We start from the raw sequence: 18,089 nt of genomic DNA, 5'->3' as shown, positions 1-18,089 counted from the left end.
TTCTCTCTATATAATTAATGTAACTTTATTGTGACATTGATATATTTTATGTTCATTTTCCCTTTATTACCTATCCTCGCTACCTCATTCCAAAAATGTCAGTGCGTTGGCCTACCTAACAAACTTTGTATAATTCTTTAGTGTCATTGTCTGTGTTCTGTCTGTACCACTACAACTCCTATGTTTAGTTTTCCCTGATGTTTTTGATATTGTTACTTATGTGCATTGCACGTTTGTTCTGTACATAATAACCAAAGATGTGCCTGACAGACTAAACTCTGGGTAAGACTACGGCTTTCCTATGGGGGCGTGGCCTCATGTTCACCGCCTCGCCATTTTCTGCCTGTTGTTGTTAGCCTGCTAGCTAAACAAGCTAGCTGCTTTCAGCATCTCCGACCACTTTGCAGCGAAAAAACGAGTCACGTCCAGGTTTAAAACTAACCTCTGGGCCACTGCAGCAAGTTCAACGTGTGTCCTCTCCCGTCAACATGGACGAGGAGTATTACAGCGGCGGGGGAGACTGGGAGGGCCCGGACGGCAACTCTGTGAGTGCGCGACTTGTTGCTGTTCAGGCTGCACAGTTTAGTTAGCATGGCAGCATTAGCTTAGCTGCAAATACATAAGCTGCGTTTTTTGCGTTGACGTTGAGCTAACATATAGTTGAAGTGCACATTGCAGAGACAAATGTGTCCGCACAGGTGGACTGGAGAGATGCTTCCCATGCTATGAGCTCGCAGCAGTTAAGCTGCAGGATAACTAGCATCACAGCGGGTGGACATACACAGCTGCACGTGATCTGTAACGCACCATAATGATTTATCTGTGCGTAACATACCGTTGTTGTAGGCCTTTCAGGTCAATCTTTGAAGCTCTACTGAAAGTTAAATGTTACTGACTCACTCAGACTGCTTTGTCAAACAGACGTTTTATAAACTAGGACATTTAATCCAGCAGCTGTCACATAGACATGTATCCATCCAGAAACGACGGTAGGAAATGCACTTCAGCAGTAACTTGTGAATAGGCTAGTGGACGTTTATTAAACTATATATTGTGCTTTATCTGAACATACTCAGTCGGTCATACGATCAGGGGAGGAACATGTATTTCAGATCCTTTACAAAAGTACAATACCACACTGTACTCTGCTATAAGTACAAGTTATACTGTTTGGGTACTTTAATTTACATCAATGTATCATCTTCTATAGGATCATCCTAATTTGCTACCGCTGCTGTCCTGTGAGAACCACACCTTTCTTATCCGTTTACAAATTTATATCAAGACAATATATTTTCCAGCTATGGTCGGTAATAGTTTATGAAGCTTGAGAGGTAGGATCATTTTCTCCAGCCATACATTGACAGAAACATTCACATTAAAAATTGAAGATGCATTTCTTTTTCATTGGAGAGGTAGGCTGTGAGAAATTGAAAACTCAAGTACATAACATTTTCTGACAAATGATGCATAAAGTATATAGTTACTTAGAATTGAAATGATCAACTATAGCACCAGTAGGCTACCTCAAAATGTGATTGAGTAAATGTACTTCAGCCAAAATCCACCACTGGAGCATGAAACTATGCAAATAATAGACGGCCATGAAAATGTTGATGCAGAATTGCCGCTCCACACATTTTACTGTATGCAAAAAGAGAGAAAGAGAATAGTGTATTACAGTCCTCAAGGCAGGAGGGTAAATATAAATATATATATATATATTGTTTCTCTCAGGAGGATTATGTGGAAGGAGAAAACGATGGGAAAATCCAGGAAGACTGTCTGCAGAAATTCATCAGCAGGGATTACATCATGGAGCCTGCCATCTTCAACACCCTCAAAACGTAAGCACCGGTTTCCCCCCACAAACTGCACACACACACACACACACACACACACACACACACACACACACACACACACACACACACACACACACACACACACACACACACACACACACACACACTTCCCCCTCCACCCTTAATTAGAAATAGACAAGAAAACACCTTTTAAGAACAAACAACCAACAAATAGAGAACACATGACGTGAACCATGACACTCTTATGTCATTTTCCTTCAGGTATTTCCAGGCAGGCGGTTCTCCAGAACACGTCATCCAGCTCCTCTCTGAAAACTACTCGGCGGTGGCTCAGACCGTCAATCTACTAGCAGAGTGGCTCATCCAGATGGGTGGGTAGAAGACTGGGAGACCCTGCAACAGTATTCTGGGCTTGTTGTGATTCATCGGTGCTTTAACTGCTCTTGTCTTGTAATTATGTTTTGCAGGTGTGGAGCCCGCTCAGGTCCAGGAGAGAGTAGAAAATCACCTCAAGAGTCTCCTGATCAAGCACTTTGACCCCCAAAAGGCAGACTCCATTTTCACTGTTGAGGGAGAGGTGAGATTTCTCTGGGGATGAAAAAAAAAAATTATCAGATTACGTGAAGCTCTTATGAACCAAACCTTCTATTTTCAGACTCCTGCTTGGCTCGAGCAGATGATTGCACACACCACGTGGCGAGATCTCTTCTATAAGCTGGCAGAGGCTCACCCAGACTGCCTGATGCTCAACTTCACTGTAAAGGTACGGCAATGGCAAGACAAGAGATTTAGCGGTCGTTTTCTTTGCCGCACTTTATTTTATTTTTTTTAACTCTACTGTTGAGGATGAAAACTGATCTTTCAAAAGAGTCTGCAAAGTTACACATATATTTAGTGTTTGTGTGTGTGTGTATTTAGCTCATTTCAGATGCAGGTTATCAGGGAGAGATCACCAGCGTGTCTACAGCATGTCAGCAGCTGGAAGTTTTCTCCCGAGTGCTAAGGACGTCTTTGGCCACGCTGCTCGACGGAGGAGAAGAAAACCTGGAAAAGAATCTGCCTGAATTTGCCGTGAGCTTATCTGGGTTATTTAACGTGACGCCGTGTAATTTAAATGTGCAACGTGGAACTTTTAAAATATTTCTGAAACAGTCAAAGTTTTCCTCTGATTGATCATAAATGACATGCAACAGCAAACAAGACCATCAGTGCAAAGAATGCTATTTTTATATGGTTTTTCTTAATGCCTTTGTCATGGGTACGTTCACCCAGGAACTACAGCTTGTGTAGTTAGAAAACGGCCCCTTTTGTCTAAAGGGAGCGCAAGAATTAACACAAACTGAAAGTCCCTCTGAGCACCTTTTAAGTGTCTTTATTAGGGATGTCCATTTAGAATTTTTAAACCAACGCTCATTCACCACTCATTAACCGTTAACCGACAAGATTTAATGTAGCCTATTTATAGTGAATTGAGTCCTGGAAAACTTTGCTTGCTATTTTTATACCTCTTCTCCTGACACTTTATTGGCAGAATTACTCTGTTGTTGATTAGTTAGCTCTCTGCCTTTTTAAGAGTGAGAGTTTAGTCCCAAAAGGAAATAGCAAGCTGTGTTATTTTAACACAAGAGTGTGTGAAAGTCAGCATGTGGAGTTTTAGTTCCCTGGGCTTGCTGAGTTGTTCCCTCTTCTCTATTGCAGAAGATGGTGTGTCACGGCGAGCACACCTACCTCTTTGCCCAGGCCATGATGTCCATCCTCTCCCAGGAGGAACAGGGCGGCTCAGCTGTGCGCAGGATCGGCCAGGAGGTGCAGAAGTCGGCACACGAGAGGTAACCTTTATCAGCAGAAGTTCTCTGTGACATGTCTTGCTTTTTGTAGTAAAATGTATCTAGTGCAACAAACAGTAAATGCCTGGGTGGTAAAAAGCATTTATTTGCTTATGATAAGAGGTGAGAGAGAGTGTCAATAAAAGGATACACTGGTTGGGGGGTTGTGTGTGTAGATGACAACTCACTATTATTGGGTTGTGGTTTATGTCACAGAGGTCACGATGCCAGTCAGATAACCTTGGCGCTTGGCACAGCGGCGGCCTACCCTCGGGCCTGCCAGGCACTGGGAGCCATGTTGTCCAAAGGAGCCCTCAATCCTGCAGATATCACGGTTCTGTTCAAGATGTTCAGCAGCATGGACCCTCCTCCAGTGGAGCTGGTGAGGACGCAGCGTCTTTGACACCTGTAATATTTTGCTACGTGTTAAGGTGCCGTAATATTTAATCCGTCTCGTATTTAGATCAGAGTGCCCGCCTTTCTGGACCTGTTCATGCAGTCGCTGTTTAAGCCCGGATCCAAGATCAACCAAGACCACAAACACAAATACATCCACATCTTGGCTTACGCTGCCAGTGTGGTTGAAACGTGGAAAAAGGTACAGAGAGCAGGGATGAATATGGTGATGTAATTGGATTTGGATTAAAAGTCTTTGGTAGTAACTTAACTTGTAAACTATACAGTATATGTACTTAGAGAATTCTCATGCTCGTTTTTATCCTTTATTCTACACAGTTCCCATAAAGCCTCTTCAACATGTTGCACTGTTCTTTCTCCATTAAATCCCAGAACAAGAGAGTCAACATCAATAAAGATGAGCTGAAGTCCACCTCCAAGGCCATAGAGACGGTTCACAACCTGTGCTGCAATGAAAACAAAGGAGCCACAGAGCTGGTGGCTGAACTCGGCACTTTGTACCAGTGCATCCGGTGAGGAGACGGCTAAGAAAGGCCTGCAAGTTGTATTTATTTTTTAAGGGAGAGAACTGTTGTAAAAGACAAAATATGAATCAATGCAATACGATGTCCCTTAAAGATTAACGAATGTCAGGACAGAACTAATGAAATTTAAGTTAAAAAAACAACAACCTGCACTTATAACCTGTTAATGAGTTATCTGACCAGGAAGTTATTTGTGTGAAAATGTTTAATTTCATTTCTACCAACACATTTTTGAGGGAATGATTGCAGAAACAGCGAAAATGTAATTGTTTTGTGATAAACTTCCAGATGTTCAGTGGGTATCATCTAAAACATTTCCGGTTTTAGAATAGTTTTGGTAGATGATACCAAAACTATTCTAATTTCAATACCTTACTTTATAATCTATTCACAGTTTTTCATTTGATAAAATGACACGAATTACAATCAAACGTATTTGTCGAACACATATCAGCTAACAAGAATTTTGCCTAAAAAGAAATGATTGATGATTTAATAAGTGGGATTTCTTTAGAAGAAACTAATATATGTCCTCAAAAATAATGAAAAGCCTTCAGTGACAACTTTTTGTGTTTTCGTTTTGGACACTCGAGGTGTACTAAAAAATCCTGCTTCCATCATGTTTGTGTTCAGGTTTCCAGTAGTTGCTATGGGGGTTCTGAAATGGGTGGACTGGACGGTGTCTGAGCCGCGGTACTTCCAGCTGCAGACAGACCACACTCCGGTACATTTAGCTCTTCTTGACGAGGTACGGCATTTACTACCACCACACCAAACTTTAACATGTTCTGTGTTTAAGACGGCAGTTTGATTTTGAACATTGAACACTTCCTCTGTGCAGATCTGTACGTGTCACCAGCTGCTGCACCCGCAGGTCCTCCAGCTGCTCATCAAGCTCTTTGAGACGGAGCACTCTCAGCTGGACGTCATGGAGCAGGTGGGTTTGGGTTGCCTCAATGCTACTCTTATATAGCCTGGCACCGCCCGCCTACGTACTTCCGCTCAATTGTCATTTCCCTTCAGTAGTCAGTCTTGGTGTGCGGTATAATTGCGAGTTTACAGTTGTCAGATTTTTGGAGGTCTAATCAGCGAACAAGAGGAAATGGCTGAGAACAATGACGTGGAGGTCGTGCGCCAGTTTTAGTTGTAGTCAGAAGCCGAGTGGCACTTGGCATATCCAATAGTTTTAAACTTCAACAGACACCCGCCTTCAAGTGAATTAACGTTTGTCAACTGAGCGATTTCAGACCTTCTGTACAAATGAAATGAAGTACGATGGTCTGGTAGAAGCAGGCTAACTCTAATACAGAAGCCGGTTAGTTTCAACTGCGTGACCTCTCAACTGACTGTGTTTTGGTTTTATTCCCCCCTCAGATGGAACTGAAGAAGACTCTGCTGGACAGGATGGTTCATCTGTTGAGCCGTGGCTACGTCCTGCCAGTAGTTGGTTACATTCGCAAGTGTCTGGAGAAACTCAACACGGACATCTCCCTCATCAGATACTTTGTCACAGAGGTAACGGCTTCTTCTGATCTCCATCATCAGTGGGAAATTGATTTGGGAAAGGCAGTGACCTTGGTTTCAGGGCAGTCACAGTGGAACACATTTAGAAGATTTTGATTTGAGGTGAAAATGACTGACCCCTAACATAAAGTGTGTGTGTTTATTGAAGATAAATGCCCCTATAGTAGGTGAATGAACAAATTAGTTATTACACATAAAATGTTTAAGTGATCATAATTTGAACCGGGGCCTGTTTTTACAGCTGTTTTCAAATATAACTTAAACCAACAGACCAGGAAGAATAGTTGTCACAATGGTGACAACTAATGGGGATCCAACAAACAATAAACAATAAACTTGTGCGTTAAAGTAAACCTTAGAATAACTAACTTAACTTTAATGTACATCTGTGGCCAAAAGTTTTGAGAATGTCGCAAATATTCATTTTCACAAAGTCTGCTGCTTCAGTTTTTATAATGTCAATTTGCATATACTCCAGAATGTAATGAGGAGTGATCAGCTCAACTGCAATTAATTGCAAAGTCCCTCTTTGCCTTGAAAATGAACTTTATCAAAAACTTCAAGGAGAAAGGTTGTTGCCAAACAGGCTCCAGGGCGCCCAAGAAAGTCCATCAAGCGCCAGGACCGTCTCCTAAAGTTGATTCAGCTGCGGGATCGGGCTGCCACCAGCGCACAGCTTGCTCAGGAATGGCAGCAGGTAGGTGAGAGTGCATCTGCACGCACAGTGAGGCGAAGACTTTTGGAGGAAGGACTGGTGTCAAGAAGGGCAGCAAAGAAGCCACTTCTCTCCAGAAAAAACATCAGGGACAGACTGATATTCTGCAAAAGGTACAGGGATTGGACTGCTGAGGACTGGGGTTAAGTAATTTTCTCTGATGAATCCCCTTTCCGATTGTTTGGGGCATCTGGAAAAAAGGTTGTTCGGAGAAGACGAGGTGAGCGCTACCATCAGTCCTGTCTCGTGCCAACAGTAAAGCATCCTGAGACCATTCATGTGTAGGGTTGCTTCTCAGTCAAGGGAGTGGGCTCTCTCACAATCTTGCCTAAAAACACAGCCATGAATAAAGAATGGTACCAGAACGTCCTCCGAGAGCAACTTCTCTCAACCATCCAAGAGCAGTTTGGTGATGAACAATGCCTTTTCCAGCATGACGGAGCACCTTGCCATAAAGCAAAAGTAATAACTAAATGGCTAGGGGAACAAAACATAAAGATTTTGGGTCCATGGCCAGGAAACTCCCCAGATCTTAATCCCATTGAGAACTTGTGGTCAATCCTCAAGAGGCGGGTGGACAAACAAGAACCCACAAATTCTGACAAACTCAAAGCATTGATTATGCAAGAATGGACAGCCATCAATCAGGATTTGGTCCAGAAGTTGATTGACAGCATGCCAGGGAGAATTGCAGAGGTCTTGAAAAAGAAGGGTCAACACTGCACATATTGACTTGTTGCATGAACTCAGTGTAATTGTCAATAAAAGCTTTTGATACTTGTGAAATGCTTGTAATTATATTTCAGTATACCATAGACACATCTAACGAAAATACCTAAAAACCCCGAAGCAGCAGACCTTTTGAAAATGTAATATTTGTGTCATTCTCAACTTTTGGCCACTATTGTACTCTTGGTAGGTGCTGGACGTGATCGCTCCTCCCTACACATCTGACTTTGTTCAGCTCTTCCTGCCCATCCTGGAGAACGACAGCATCGCCGGGACAATCCGCACAGAGGGAGAACACGACCCCGTAGCAGAGTTCATTGGTCAGTCATGTGATCACTTTTTTTAATGCTGTACAATTGTGCTACAATGAAACAGAATGCACAAAAGACAAGACTCAGAAATAAGCAGGAAGCAGTTATCACCAATGAATGGATAGTAAAAAAAAAGTGTGTAAACCAGCTCACGAAGCCCTGTGATTATTTTCTTGTTTTTCAGCTCATTGCAAGTCAAACTTCATCATGATAAACTGATGTGGAGAGGACGCTGAAGCTGTTCTTATTGGAGATTGTACCAGAAGGACCTCTTGGTAACCTGCATGGTAACCAAACGCTCTGATGGATGTTGAAGCACGCAGCTCACAGACTGTAAAGGTTGACTTGGTGAACGGTCAGTTCCTATAGAAGCAACAGAAACCGTTAAATGTCAACGAGCTGATGGAAAAGACTGGAGCCTCTGAAGATGCAGCTATGTTTCCTTTTTTTTCCTGTATATTTGATTTTCTATATTTTATGTTGGTTCGAGCTGTTTTAAAATAAAACCTGGAGTATGTAGTTTCTCGCCTGTATCAAATAAAACTTTTTTTTATCATGAAAGTGATAAAAAAAAGCAGAAATAAGCTTTTTCTGCAACTAGATGTGTTTTATCAAATTCATGTCCATTTGTGAAACAGATCAAAATCAGTAAAAGTAGTGCCTTACCCAGAGGCGGGCCGTACTATGAGGCAAACCAGGCAATTGCCTGGAGCCCCCAAATGCCCTCTTTATATTTTGTCCCCATATTTATTGTTTTTGTAAAGATCTCTTTACAATAGTATCATCAGGATTACTAGTGTGAACTGAGTACTGGCTCAGTCTGATAGTGGAGACCCAGAGATTGTGTGTTCAAATCCCATTCTGGGCATTTTTAAAAAGTCCCTCTAACAAAGCACAGAGATGAGAGCGTCCGGAGAAAGTACGTGAATGGTCTCGGTGGCGCAGATGGTCCTTTCGGCGCCATGGAGTGATGCAACCTCGTGGTGACTGGTTCGAATCCCACTGGATAGCACTCCATTTGGAGGCTAAGTGTGTCGCTTCCTGAGAATTTTTAAGTTCAACCATAGTTTGTTCCCTATGGTAGTCTTCTTACTGACTGAGCTGGGAACATTTCTCTGGACAATTGTATTTCTTTGGGTTTTAGATTGGAAAAATTCCAATGTGTTAAGTTTCATTGTGACTGCACATGAGTAAAATACTCTATTACAACAATTTATTTCAGTTGTTTATTCAAGGACTTGAACTCGCAACTCTTGGTCTTCCAAGCAAGCTTCTATCCTCATGAGCTACTCATCCAGACAACTGTTAAATCAAACAGACAAAGTTTTACTGTGTGTTTTGGGTCGTTGTCCTGCTACAAGGTCCAGTGGTGCCCAAGGCCGAGTTTCTCTGCCAACTGCCTGATGTTGTTGTTAAAAATCTTGGTGCATTAGGTTCCCACCACCATGTTTGACAGTGGGTATGGTGTTCTTAGGGTAGTTATTTGTATGGATCTGAAAAGGTAGCACACTAAAGTCATTTTGAAAAACACAAAATGTCTTAAAATGCCGAAATTTAACACATTGAAAAAAATTTAAACATTAACACTTGCATTTATGTGTTCCTTAACAACAAAGTAATTTAATTCAGGGTTCTTTCTAAAAAAAAACAAGTGTAAGTGTGCAGTTAATTACAAAGTGTATACATCAAAATCTCAAGAATAAACAGTTAAAATGCAAATACAAGTTTATTAAATACAATTGTTATAAATTATTATTTGTATGGATCTGGAAGGGTAGGCAGACGGCACAGTAATTTATGTCTATAGGACATAAATCCCTTTTTGACTATGCCTCCATACTGCCCCTCCGTGGCCACAATGAGGTACTATACCTAGATTTAAAAAAATATATATATTCTAATGAGTCAAATTAGAATATATCAAATTATATATAGTCAAATTGTTCATTGAGAGCATGACTCCTGGCGCCCCCCTGTGGCCATACATAATTCCTACAACGACATTGGTCTCACGGTCTCTAGGCTTTATTATTACACAAACAATATTTTGGAACAGTGATGGTTGTGTTACTGAACTCGCATTTCAAAGCATCAATGTACTAACTATTTAATATCTGTGAATGAAAGCGGACAAACCGCTACCTTTATTTCGGCAGAGCACGCGTTAAGAGACTATTTTAGAAGGAGGAAGGTAGGCTACATGTAATTAGCTTCACTAGCTTAAGCTAACGGCATGGACATTTAAAGAAGGTTAGTAGTAAGCAGTTGAATACTAATCAGGTTAAGTGTGGCAATAACTATTGTCACTAACTGCTTCATAAGCAAGCAGTATACACTACTCTCTTGGAACGACGTTACTTTAAATAACATCTAAGCGAAACTTCAGATCGACTCCAAAAAGCAGAAGAGAAGTTAATTCTGTATCCTTTTTTTTTTTTGTAATTCAAGTTTTTTTATTTAAATTTTCGCTTTGGTGCATGACAGTACAAGGTTACACATTCAGAGACATTTGTTATTACAGTACAATTAAAGTCTTTGCCATTATAAAGAATAGAAATACAAATAAATATTTGTATCTGTAAAATCAGGAGATAACAAAAGCAGCACTAGGGGCACATTCATATTGGAGTGACTAGAATGCTTATCCATACAACATTCAGGAGCATCATTACATTCCATCAACTTTGTTCACGTTACAGGTTTATCGGTCAGTGTGATATAAGTCCAGAAACTCTCCCATGCTGGTGCTTTATCCTTGTTTATAGTATTCAGCTTATTAAGCATATGTTCATATGAGGCTGTTTTTATCATGGCGTTAGCCCATTCTTTAAATCCTGGAGTTGTAACTGTTTTCCAATGTTTAAGAATCGTCCTTGCAGCCACTGTAATGCCAACCATGATGACAGAAAAATCTTTACTTGACATGTTATGTAGTTGACTTCTGTCACCTAACAGGCAAAGTCTAGGAGATACTGGTAGCTTTCTTGCGGCCCATTTGCCTAAGTACTCCAAAACAAATCTCCAAAAGGGCTGAATACATGGGCATTGCCAAATACAGTGTAATAGAGTACCTGCTTCTTTCTGACATTTCCAACATAAATTGTTATTCATTACTCCCATTCTATATAGTCTTAGTGGTGTAAAGTAGTACCTGTGTATAATTTTATATTGGGTAAATTTCCCTTTGGCTTCCCTTATGTACTTTCCATTGTCAGATATAATTTTCCACCATGTATTGTCCTCCATTATACATCCTAAATCTTTCTCCCATATTGCTTTTAGGTTATGACAGTCAAAGCTAAGCAATTGGTTGGTTTTCCTATAAAATATAGAAGCTCGTTTGCACTCCCCAGGTAGTTTGAAGTAATCCATGATGTGGTTCCCATCTCTGTACTGAATCTTGGAGGTAACACAGCTCCTGATTTGAAGATACTTCCAAAAATGGTCTTTTCCCTTTAGCTTATATTTTCTCAATAAGTCTGAGTATGACATAAACACATCATCTTCAAATAGATCAGCAATGTTACATATACCACTACTAAGCCACTTCTTCCAAAATACCGATGTCTTTCCAATTTTAATCATGGAGTTATACCATAAGGAGGAGTAGGATTGCTTACAATGTGACAATTTAAACATTTTATGTATTTTAGTCCATATCTCTTTAGAGTGTGCCATGATAGGATTGGGTAAATTAAGCGAACACTGGGATAGTCTATCAATAGGTGAAAAAGGGAGTGCCAACTTATTTTCAATAGCAACCCATTCTAATGTATTATCTTTATTCCAGTGTCTGGTTATTTTGGCCATTTCGAAAGAGATGTAATATAATCTTGGGTCTGGCAATCCCAGTCCTCCTTTATCTCTAGGTGAACACATTTTGCTAAGCTTAATTCTGGGTCTTTTCCCTTCCCATAAAAAGTCTTTAATGATTGTATCGTATCGTTTGAAAATCTGAGGGGATGTAGTTACTGGTACCATCATGAGAATATAATTGAATTGTGGTGAAATCACCATTTTTATAACATTAACTTTACCCCATAATGTCAGATTAATTTTCCCCCATTTATCCAGACTAGCTTTAATTTTTTGTAGTACTGGTTCAAAGTTTAATGCCGGAATTTCTTCAATATCCTGGCTTAGTTTTATTCCCAAATATTTCATCCCTTTTGGTACCCATTTAAACCCAAAGTTTGTCATTAAGTTTGGATTGAGTAATCCCGTAATAGGCATGGATTCCGACTTTGACGTTAATTCTGTATCCTATTCAAAGCAAGGACGTTGTCACCCCCCTGTGGCCACATACCGTAACTACAACCGCATATAATTCCAGACGTAATCACATAGCCTACAAGTAATACTCCCGGTCAAACCTTTCAAAATAAAACACTAAAAAGCTAGACACATTACACTCTCTTGAAGTAACGTTTCTTTAAATAACTTGCAAGCAAAACCTCAGTCCGCATTGTATGTATAGTTTATTTGTATGCTGTATCATCTCATTATGCATACATTAGACCGGTAGATGCAAGGGTCCCCAAATGACTGTTCGCCCCCAAACGGTTAAGTTCGCCACTGGCTTTACCACACATCATTGGGACATCATCTCTTGATATTAATTTTTCCCAATAACAGGTTTTTTTATCTGACGTCAGAACGTGGAGCCAGATTTTGACAGCACCGACAGCCTTTATTGACTTGTTGCAGGACATTTTGGTTATGTTTATGAATGGCATATGTGTACTGGACAGAAAAAAGCATGGCACATCACTTTTAAGTGCTTTATTGGCAAAGTTTGACAAAAACAAAGATCACAATTTTTGCAAAATGTTTGAGGTGTAGATTGTGAGTGTGAAAAAGAGCAAATCACATTAAACTTGACTTCAAGTTAAGGCACGATTAAAAATAAAAAATTGTCCCAAAAAATCCTTTATCGGGTAGTGCAATATTGTCAGTACATTTACACCAAACACTGACAATATTTAGTGTCGGAGAAGTGCAGGACAAATTATTAACACTGTTCTTTGGCTGAGTCAGCGTGCATCGAAATATCAAAACTATGAAAATCGGACAATGAAAGAATTATTTCATATTTTATTTAAGATTCTATAATTTGCTGTATTCAGCATGCAGTACTTAAATGTTGCTATAGCAGTGAAATCAGCTATGCTGATGTGTGTTTCACTCCATTGATTTCAGGCCATTAAACAATACAAAATCTGCATTAAATCGAGCAGGTGTGACAACCACCTGGAAGACCTTAACGCCCTCATTACAAGTTTAAAAAACCCCAGAAAAGATCATTATTTAAAAAAGAAAATCCCTTTAACTTGTTGTGCATTCATAAAAGTTTCCCTCTGCCACAAGAGAGATGCTGTTGGTCTTTTCTACAGGTAGGCCTTGGGGACAATAGGGTCTCCGTACATGCAGTCCTCCTCAACTGCCAAGTTGTATGAGCTGCCACTTCCTCCCTTGTAGGCACTGGTCACGATCCTGAGCCAGCCCTTCTCACCCTGAGGAGACAAGGGAAAATAAATCATTGTAATAGTTTTGATAAAGAAAATGCCAAACATTCCTTTATCGCAGTTTCTCAATTGTGAAGATAAGTGTTTTTCTTATGCTTATGTGATGGTAAGTTAAATATCTGGGTATGGACTTTAAGTTGAACACTATTTGAAGAAAATCTGAATTTAGAAAATATTCCAATGTTATGACAGGGGGCTGTCAAATGTTGACTGTTGAAAATCAGCTGCAAGTCAACATTCAGAAAGTAGTGTCTTATGACCATAGATCTGACCAAACCATTCCTACTTCTCTTTTTTAAATAAGGACTTACCCATGGCTCTCCCCAGGAGTTGCGTACAATCCAGTATTCCACGTCGTTCTCCACACCCCATCCTGCCACTGATATGATGTGGTTGATGGAAGTATCCTCATGATATTCAGAGTAGAGACCTCCGCTGTAGGCATCCAGCTTTTCTGTGGCCATGATCCCACAGCTGGAGAAAGCAAACATCACAGTTACTTCTTCTGGGAAAATTAGAAACGATGACCGACATCTGATGTCTGATAATGTTTATATTAGGGCTGTCAAATTAACGCTTTAATTTCGATTAATTAATCACAGAAAAATGTACGCGATTAAAAAAATTAACGCAGATTAATCGCACTTCTATATTGCCCTTTGACCCGGTGCAAAATGGGTGAGACAATAGCGGAGCTGCACCTGTAGTTTGCGGACACGGCCCGCACGGGATTAAAGAGTAAATAAAGAAGCATAGAGAGGGCTCTATGGACGTTTTATGGGAAGCTTCGGGCAAATAAGCATGAAGGTAGGAAGTTATCTTATGTTATTCTCCGCAGTGTCTGTGCATTATTGATTTAGTGGGTGCCTAATTAACAATGAAGGTTCAAAACTCTCAGTATCTCTCAATCTTCCGTCTCACTTTTGTTTGCTAGCTGCCTCGTCTCCTGCATAAACGGACCCCCCCCCCGTCACTCTTTCTAGCATATGCAGCCTGCCTTTTTTCCTCTTTTGTGTGTGTGTGTGTGTGTCAATATTTTTGGCTATGAGTAAGACGATGGTGAATAAATCGGCATAGGCTATGAGAGAGAGAGAGAGAGCTATACAGCTGTTTATAAACAGGCATAAAAGTGTCATATAAGTATGCGATTAATTTAGATTAATTAATCACAGAGCCTGTAATTAATTAGATTATTTTTTTTAATCGCTTGACAGCCCTAGTTTATATACGATAATACAATGCTCCACAGCAGTAATACAATGCTCCACAGCAGTAATACAATGCTCCACAGCAGTGTATGCTGATTGTGTGCGTTTGATAACGTGTCGGCGGAATGTGAGGCATGTTGTTGGCATTTGCATCTTGGTGTAAATCACATTCTGTTTACTTTAAAAAAATTAAAATAAATGCTGTTTAATTATATGTGTGACCTATTGGACCGTCTACTGCGCTTCCAAAAAACAACAACATATTAATAAGTTGCAAACCTGATCGGTCCTCTGGCGTAGATCTCTGCCATCATCTTTTCCCTCCCACTGACCGCTCCAAAATCTCCCACTTTCCACAGGGTGTAGTTCTTCACAATATTGCACTGTCCAAAGGTGGTGCAGGTGCCACATTGGTTGAAGGGTTTGCACTCTTTTTAGAGGAGAGAAGACACATTAATACATTCATCCAACCTTTATTCATACTTCAGATATTATTGAGGGATGATGACGTTGAGTCAATAAAATGTACAGTTCAGACTTGGGCAGTGTAAGTGATTGGAAATATTATACACACTGAAAGACACTCACTCTGGTCTTTAGCCTGGTAGTTGTTGCAAGTCTCATCTGGGATGCCATTCTTGTTAGCGTACTCCCATACGCCGCTGTGATCCCCTCCATGGCAACTGCCAGCATCACCACAGTCTACCACATTCTGGACGGAGAGATAGGCTGAAGGCCACGCTCCGTTACGCTTTATATTGATACGATCTGGCAATAGAGAAAACAGAGAAATGACAAATAAAAAGCGTGAAAAACCAGTTCCTGTCACTTCTCTGCTAAGAGGAAATGGAAACTTTATTACCAATGGGTCTGAACAGTCATGTGAGGTGCTGTCGTTCTCTTCATTGCCACCAAACCACAATGACTCAGCATGATTTAAAGTCCAAGGAAGTAAACTAATGATCAAAGAGTCATACCTGCCATGGCACTGGTGCTGCCGTGGGCCCAGCAGGAGCCACAGTACTGGGGAATGTGCTGGTTGCGGGTGGTGCTCACATAGTTGATGCCTTTGATGTTCCTCCAGTCCCATTCTTTGGGCAGGTCAGAAACGTTTAAGTACTCATGAGGGAGAGGAGACGTCCTGTGAACAGAGAGGTCATTGGATATAGATTAGCTCTGGCAGATCTTCATTGTAAACAGAATATCTGTTGGTCAGACAAAATAAGACTTCAAAATGTTAGATTGAGCTCTGATGTCCTTTACACCATTCTATGACATGTTATAGCCTGAATGGACAAAGTAATTCAGATTTTTTTTATTCACAATTGTTAGTGGCTGCCATAAACATACTTCCCCCTTATCGTACGAAGGTCTTATTTTCCTCACTCTTCAGTTTCATTTCCTCTCTTTAAAAATATCTACAATATCTAGATACAATCTACAATATAAGGCTAGACACAATCTTAAAAGGGAACAATAAACATGCAAATTCAAGACTCAAGACCTAGAGAGGCAAACATTTAGAAATACTTGGGCAGACAAGACGAGACTTCATAACCTGAGGACTGAGGAGTCAAGGGCAATGTTATCACCTTATGCCTTCAGTAATATATCTGGGTATTTGGAGGGTTTAATGACCTGTGGACAAGTGTTACTATGCATTCTTTAATCCCAACATGTAACATAATCCAATATTCAGGCAATATTAAGGTATAGCTTTAAATGACATGAATAAGGGGGCTCTCTACCACATTACATGCTGTATGTACTTTACTGAAGGTTTGCAAACAGATTTACTGCACAATTTTGAGATAACATGTTGAAACAAAAAAATAAAAAGGTAAAATATTGTGATTTCTAGGTTCGCTTGTTTTTAAATCAGGCCACTTGCCTTTTCATGTTGTAATACTTCCAGGGTTGATAGCAAACCTGTAGGGGATTTTACAGAGCTGTCAACTTCCTCAACCCCTGATTCACTCACTAAACCCCGTCATAAGTCAAAAGCACTGACATTGACATAATGTTTAGTTTGCTTTAGTTTCGTTTTTACAAGGCAAGACGAAATAGTCAGGAGAACAAAAAATTATTAAATCAAACCTCACGACTCTATGACACTGACAGCTTTGTGTTTGTTTTTACAGTAACATATTATAATTGTTAATCAGAATTTATCAAGTAAAAAAAATGTAATAAACACTTAATAAACACTTATTTCACCTTATCTCAGTAACTAACGGCTTTCTGTGGCTTACGTTAGCTAACGAGCTAACTACAACATTCTGCTTTTCCCCACACTGCGAACAGCTACTTTGTGTTTTCATGACTCATAACTTAAAAAATACAAACAAATCTGTTCAGCTTACTTCAGTCCAAAATCGCCTCTCCTCAGTTTGGGGACATAGCAGGGCTGCTTCTCCTTAAAAAACACTCCGGCGAACACACCGGACAGCACGAGCGAAAACACGACGACTACAGAACCGGTCCTGGACATTCTGACACCGAGCAAGAGACCAACGAGCTCACCGAGGGTCGTTAACTTGACGGTGGACGAAAGAAGAAAGTCACGGCTGGAGTTTTCTGCAGAGACAAGCCTGAACACTTCTCTATTTGAGTGTATGGTTTGAGAACTCAATGCTGATAAACCGGTATCGAGAACAGTCACGTGACCTTTACATCACATATGACGCGCACACGCAACCTTGTGTTTTAAGGAAGTCACGAGGTGATGTTATTGTCGCTAGGAATAAGGGAATAACAGTCTGCCTTGCAGTTTAATATATTACTTTACCATTTTTTTTAAAACCCTGACTGTAAAACTTTGAGCCATCTTAAAAACCTCATGATCATCATGAGGGTGACTGCAATAAAGCACTTTGCAGTATAGGCTACAGTATTGTGCATTATGCATCCCATAAGCTACAGAAAAACCCTACTGAAAGAGACTGGCGTTGACTTGTAGTTTAGTGAAAGTGGAACTTAGTTATAAAAACACAGAATGATCAAGATTGTTAAGAGTAAAATCTGCCAGAGATAATATATTAGATAGGCCTAGATAACATCCCTACTGTGTAATGCTAAAGTATATCTTTGGGAAGAGAAAAATGTGAGATGGTGAGTGGGTTAGTCATTTCTTGATCATAGAAATGTAGAAAAAATCTGAACTCAAGGTCCACTTGATATATTTGAACATCGCCAAGTAGATGACAATTAGTGCAGCTGTCACTCTCCAAAAAGCTGGTATGGGGACCTTAAGTTTGGACATTTATGTGCACACAGGTCTGATAGCACTGCCTTTATTGAAGGAAATTAATGTTAAAGGGCTGGGAAAACAAACCCCAATATACTTATGCTGTATAGTCGATCTTAGTGCTGACAAAGCATGAGATAAATGACTCATCTGACAACATTGTGGAACTGTTAAACTGCTGTAAGCACTTAAGTTTGTACAGCAATCAAACAATACACCGGGTATGTTGGTACAAGG

General features: G+C 40.2%; 2 protein-coding genes across 2 annotated transcripts; one reads left to right on the top strand and one right to left on the bottom strand.

The window, feature by feature from the left end:
- Window positions 1-353: 353 nt before the first annotated feature.
- On the top strand, window positions 354-8,465 carry nelfcd (negative elongation factor complex member C/D). Its single transcript, XM_080025977.1, has 15 exons — window positions 354-545; window positions 1,738-1,847; window positions 2,088-2,197; window positions 2,294-2,403; window positions 2,482-2,589; window positions 2,745-2,897; window positions 3,525-3,655; window positions 3,869-4,034; window positions 4,116-4,250; window positions 4,442-4,581; window positions 5,227-5,341; window positions 5,435-5,530; window positions 5,968-6,108; window positions 7,752-7,881; window positions 8,057-8,465. Exons 1-15 carry the CDS (start codon window positions 489-491, stop codon window positions 8,089-8,091), a joined length of 1,737 nt encoding a protein of 578 aa, XP_079882103.1. The 5' UTR covers window positions 354-488; the 3' UTR covers window positions 8,092-8,465.
- Window positions 8,466-12,639: 4,174 nt separating this feature from the next.
- ctsz (cathepsin Z) lies at window positions 12,640-17,257 on the bottom strand. The gene is made up of 6 exons (XM_080025356.1): window positions 16,969-17,257; window positions 15,583-15,746; window positions 15,194-15,373; window positions 14,885-15,035; window positions 13,709-13,871; window positions 12,640-13,385 (listed from the first exon to the last, which is right to left on the bottom strand). The coding sequence occupies exons 1-6, from the start codon at window positions 17,094-17,096 to the stop codon at window positions 13,260-13,262; spliced, it is 912 nt and encodes a 303-aa protein (XP_079881482.1). The 5' UTR covers window positions 17,097-17,257; the 3' UTR covers window positions 12,640-13,259.
- Between the last annotated feature and the right edge of the window lie 832 nt (window positions 17,258-18,089).

This window comes from Ammodytes marinus (assembly GCF_949987685.1).
Source record: "Ammodytes marinus genome assembly, chromosome: 4".
In the NCBI taxonomy this organism is placed as follows: Eukaryota; Metazoa; Chordata; class Actinopteri; order Uranoscopiformes; family Ammodytidae; genus Ammodytes; species Ammodytes marinus.
This window is presented reverse-complemented; position numbering and strand designations above follow the sequence as displayed.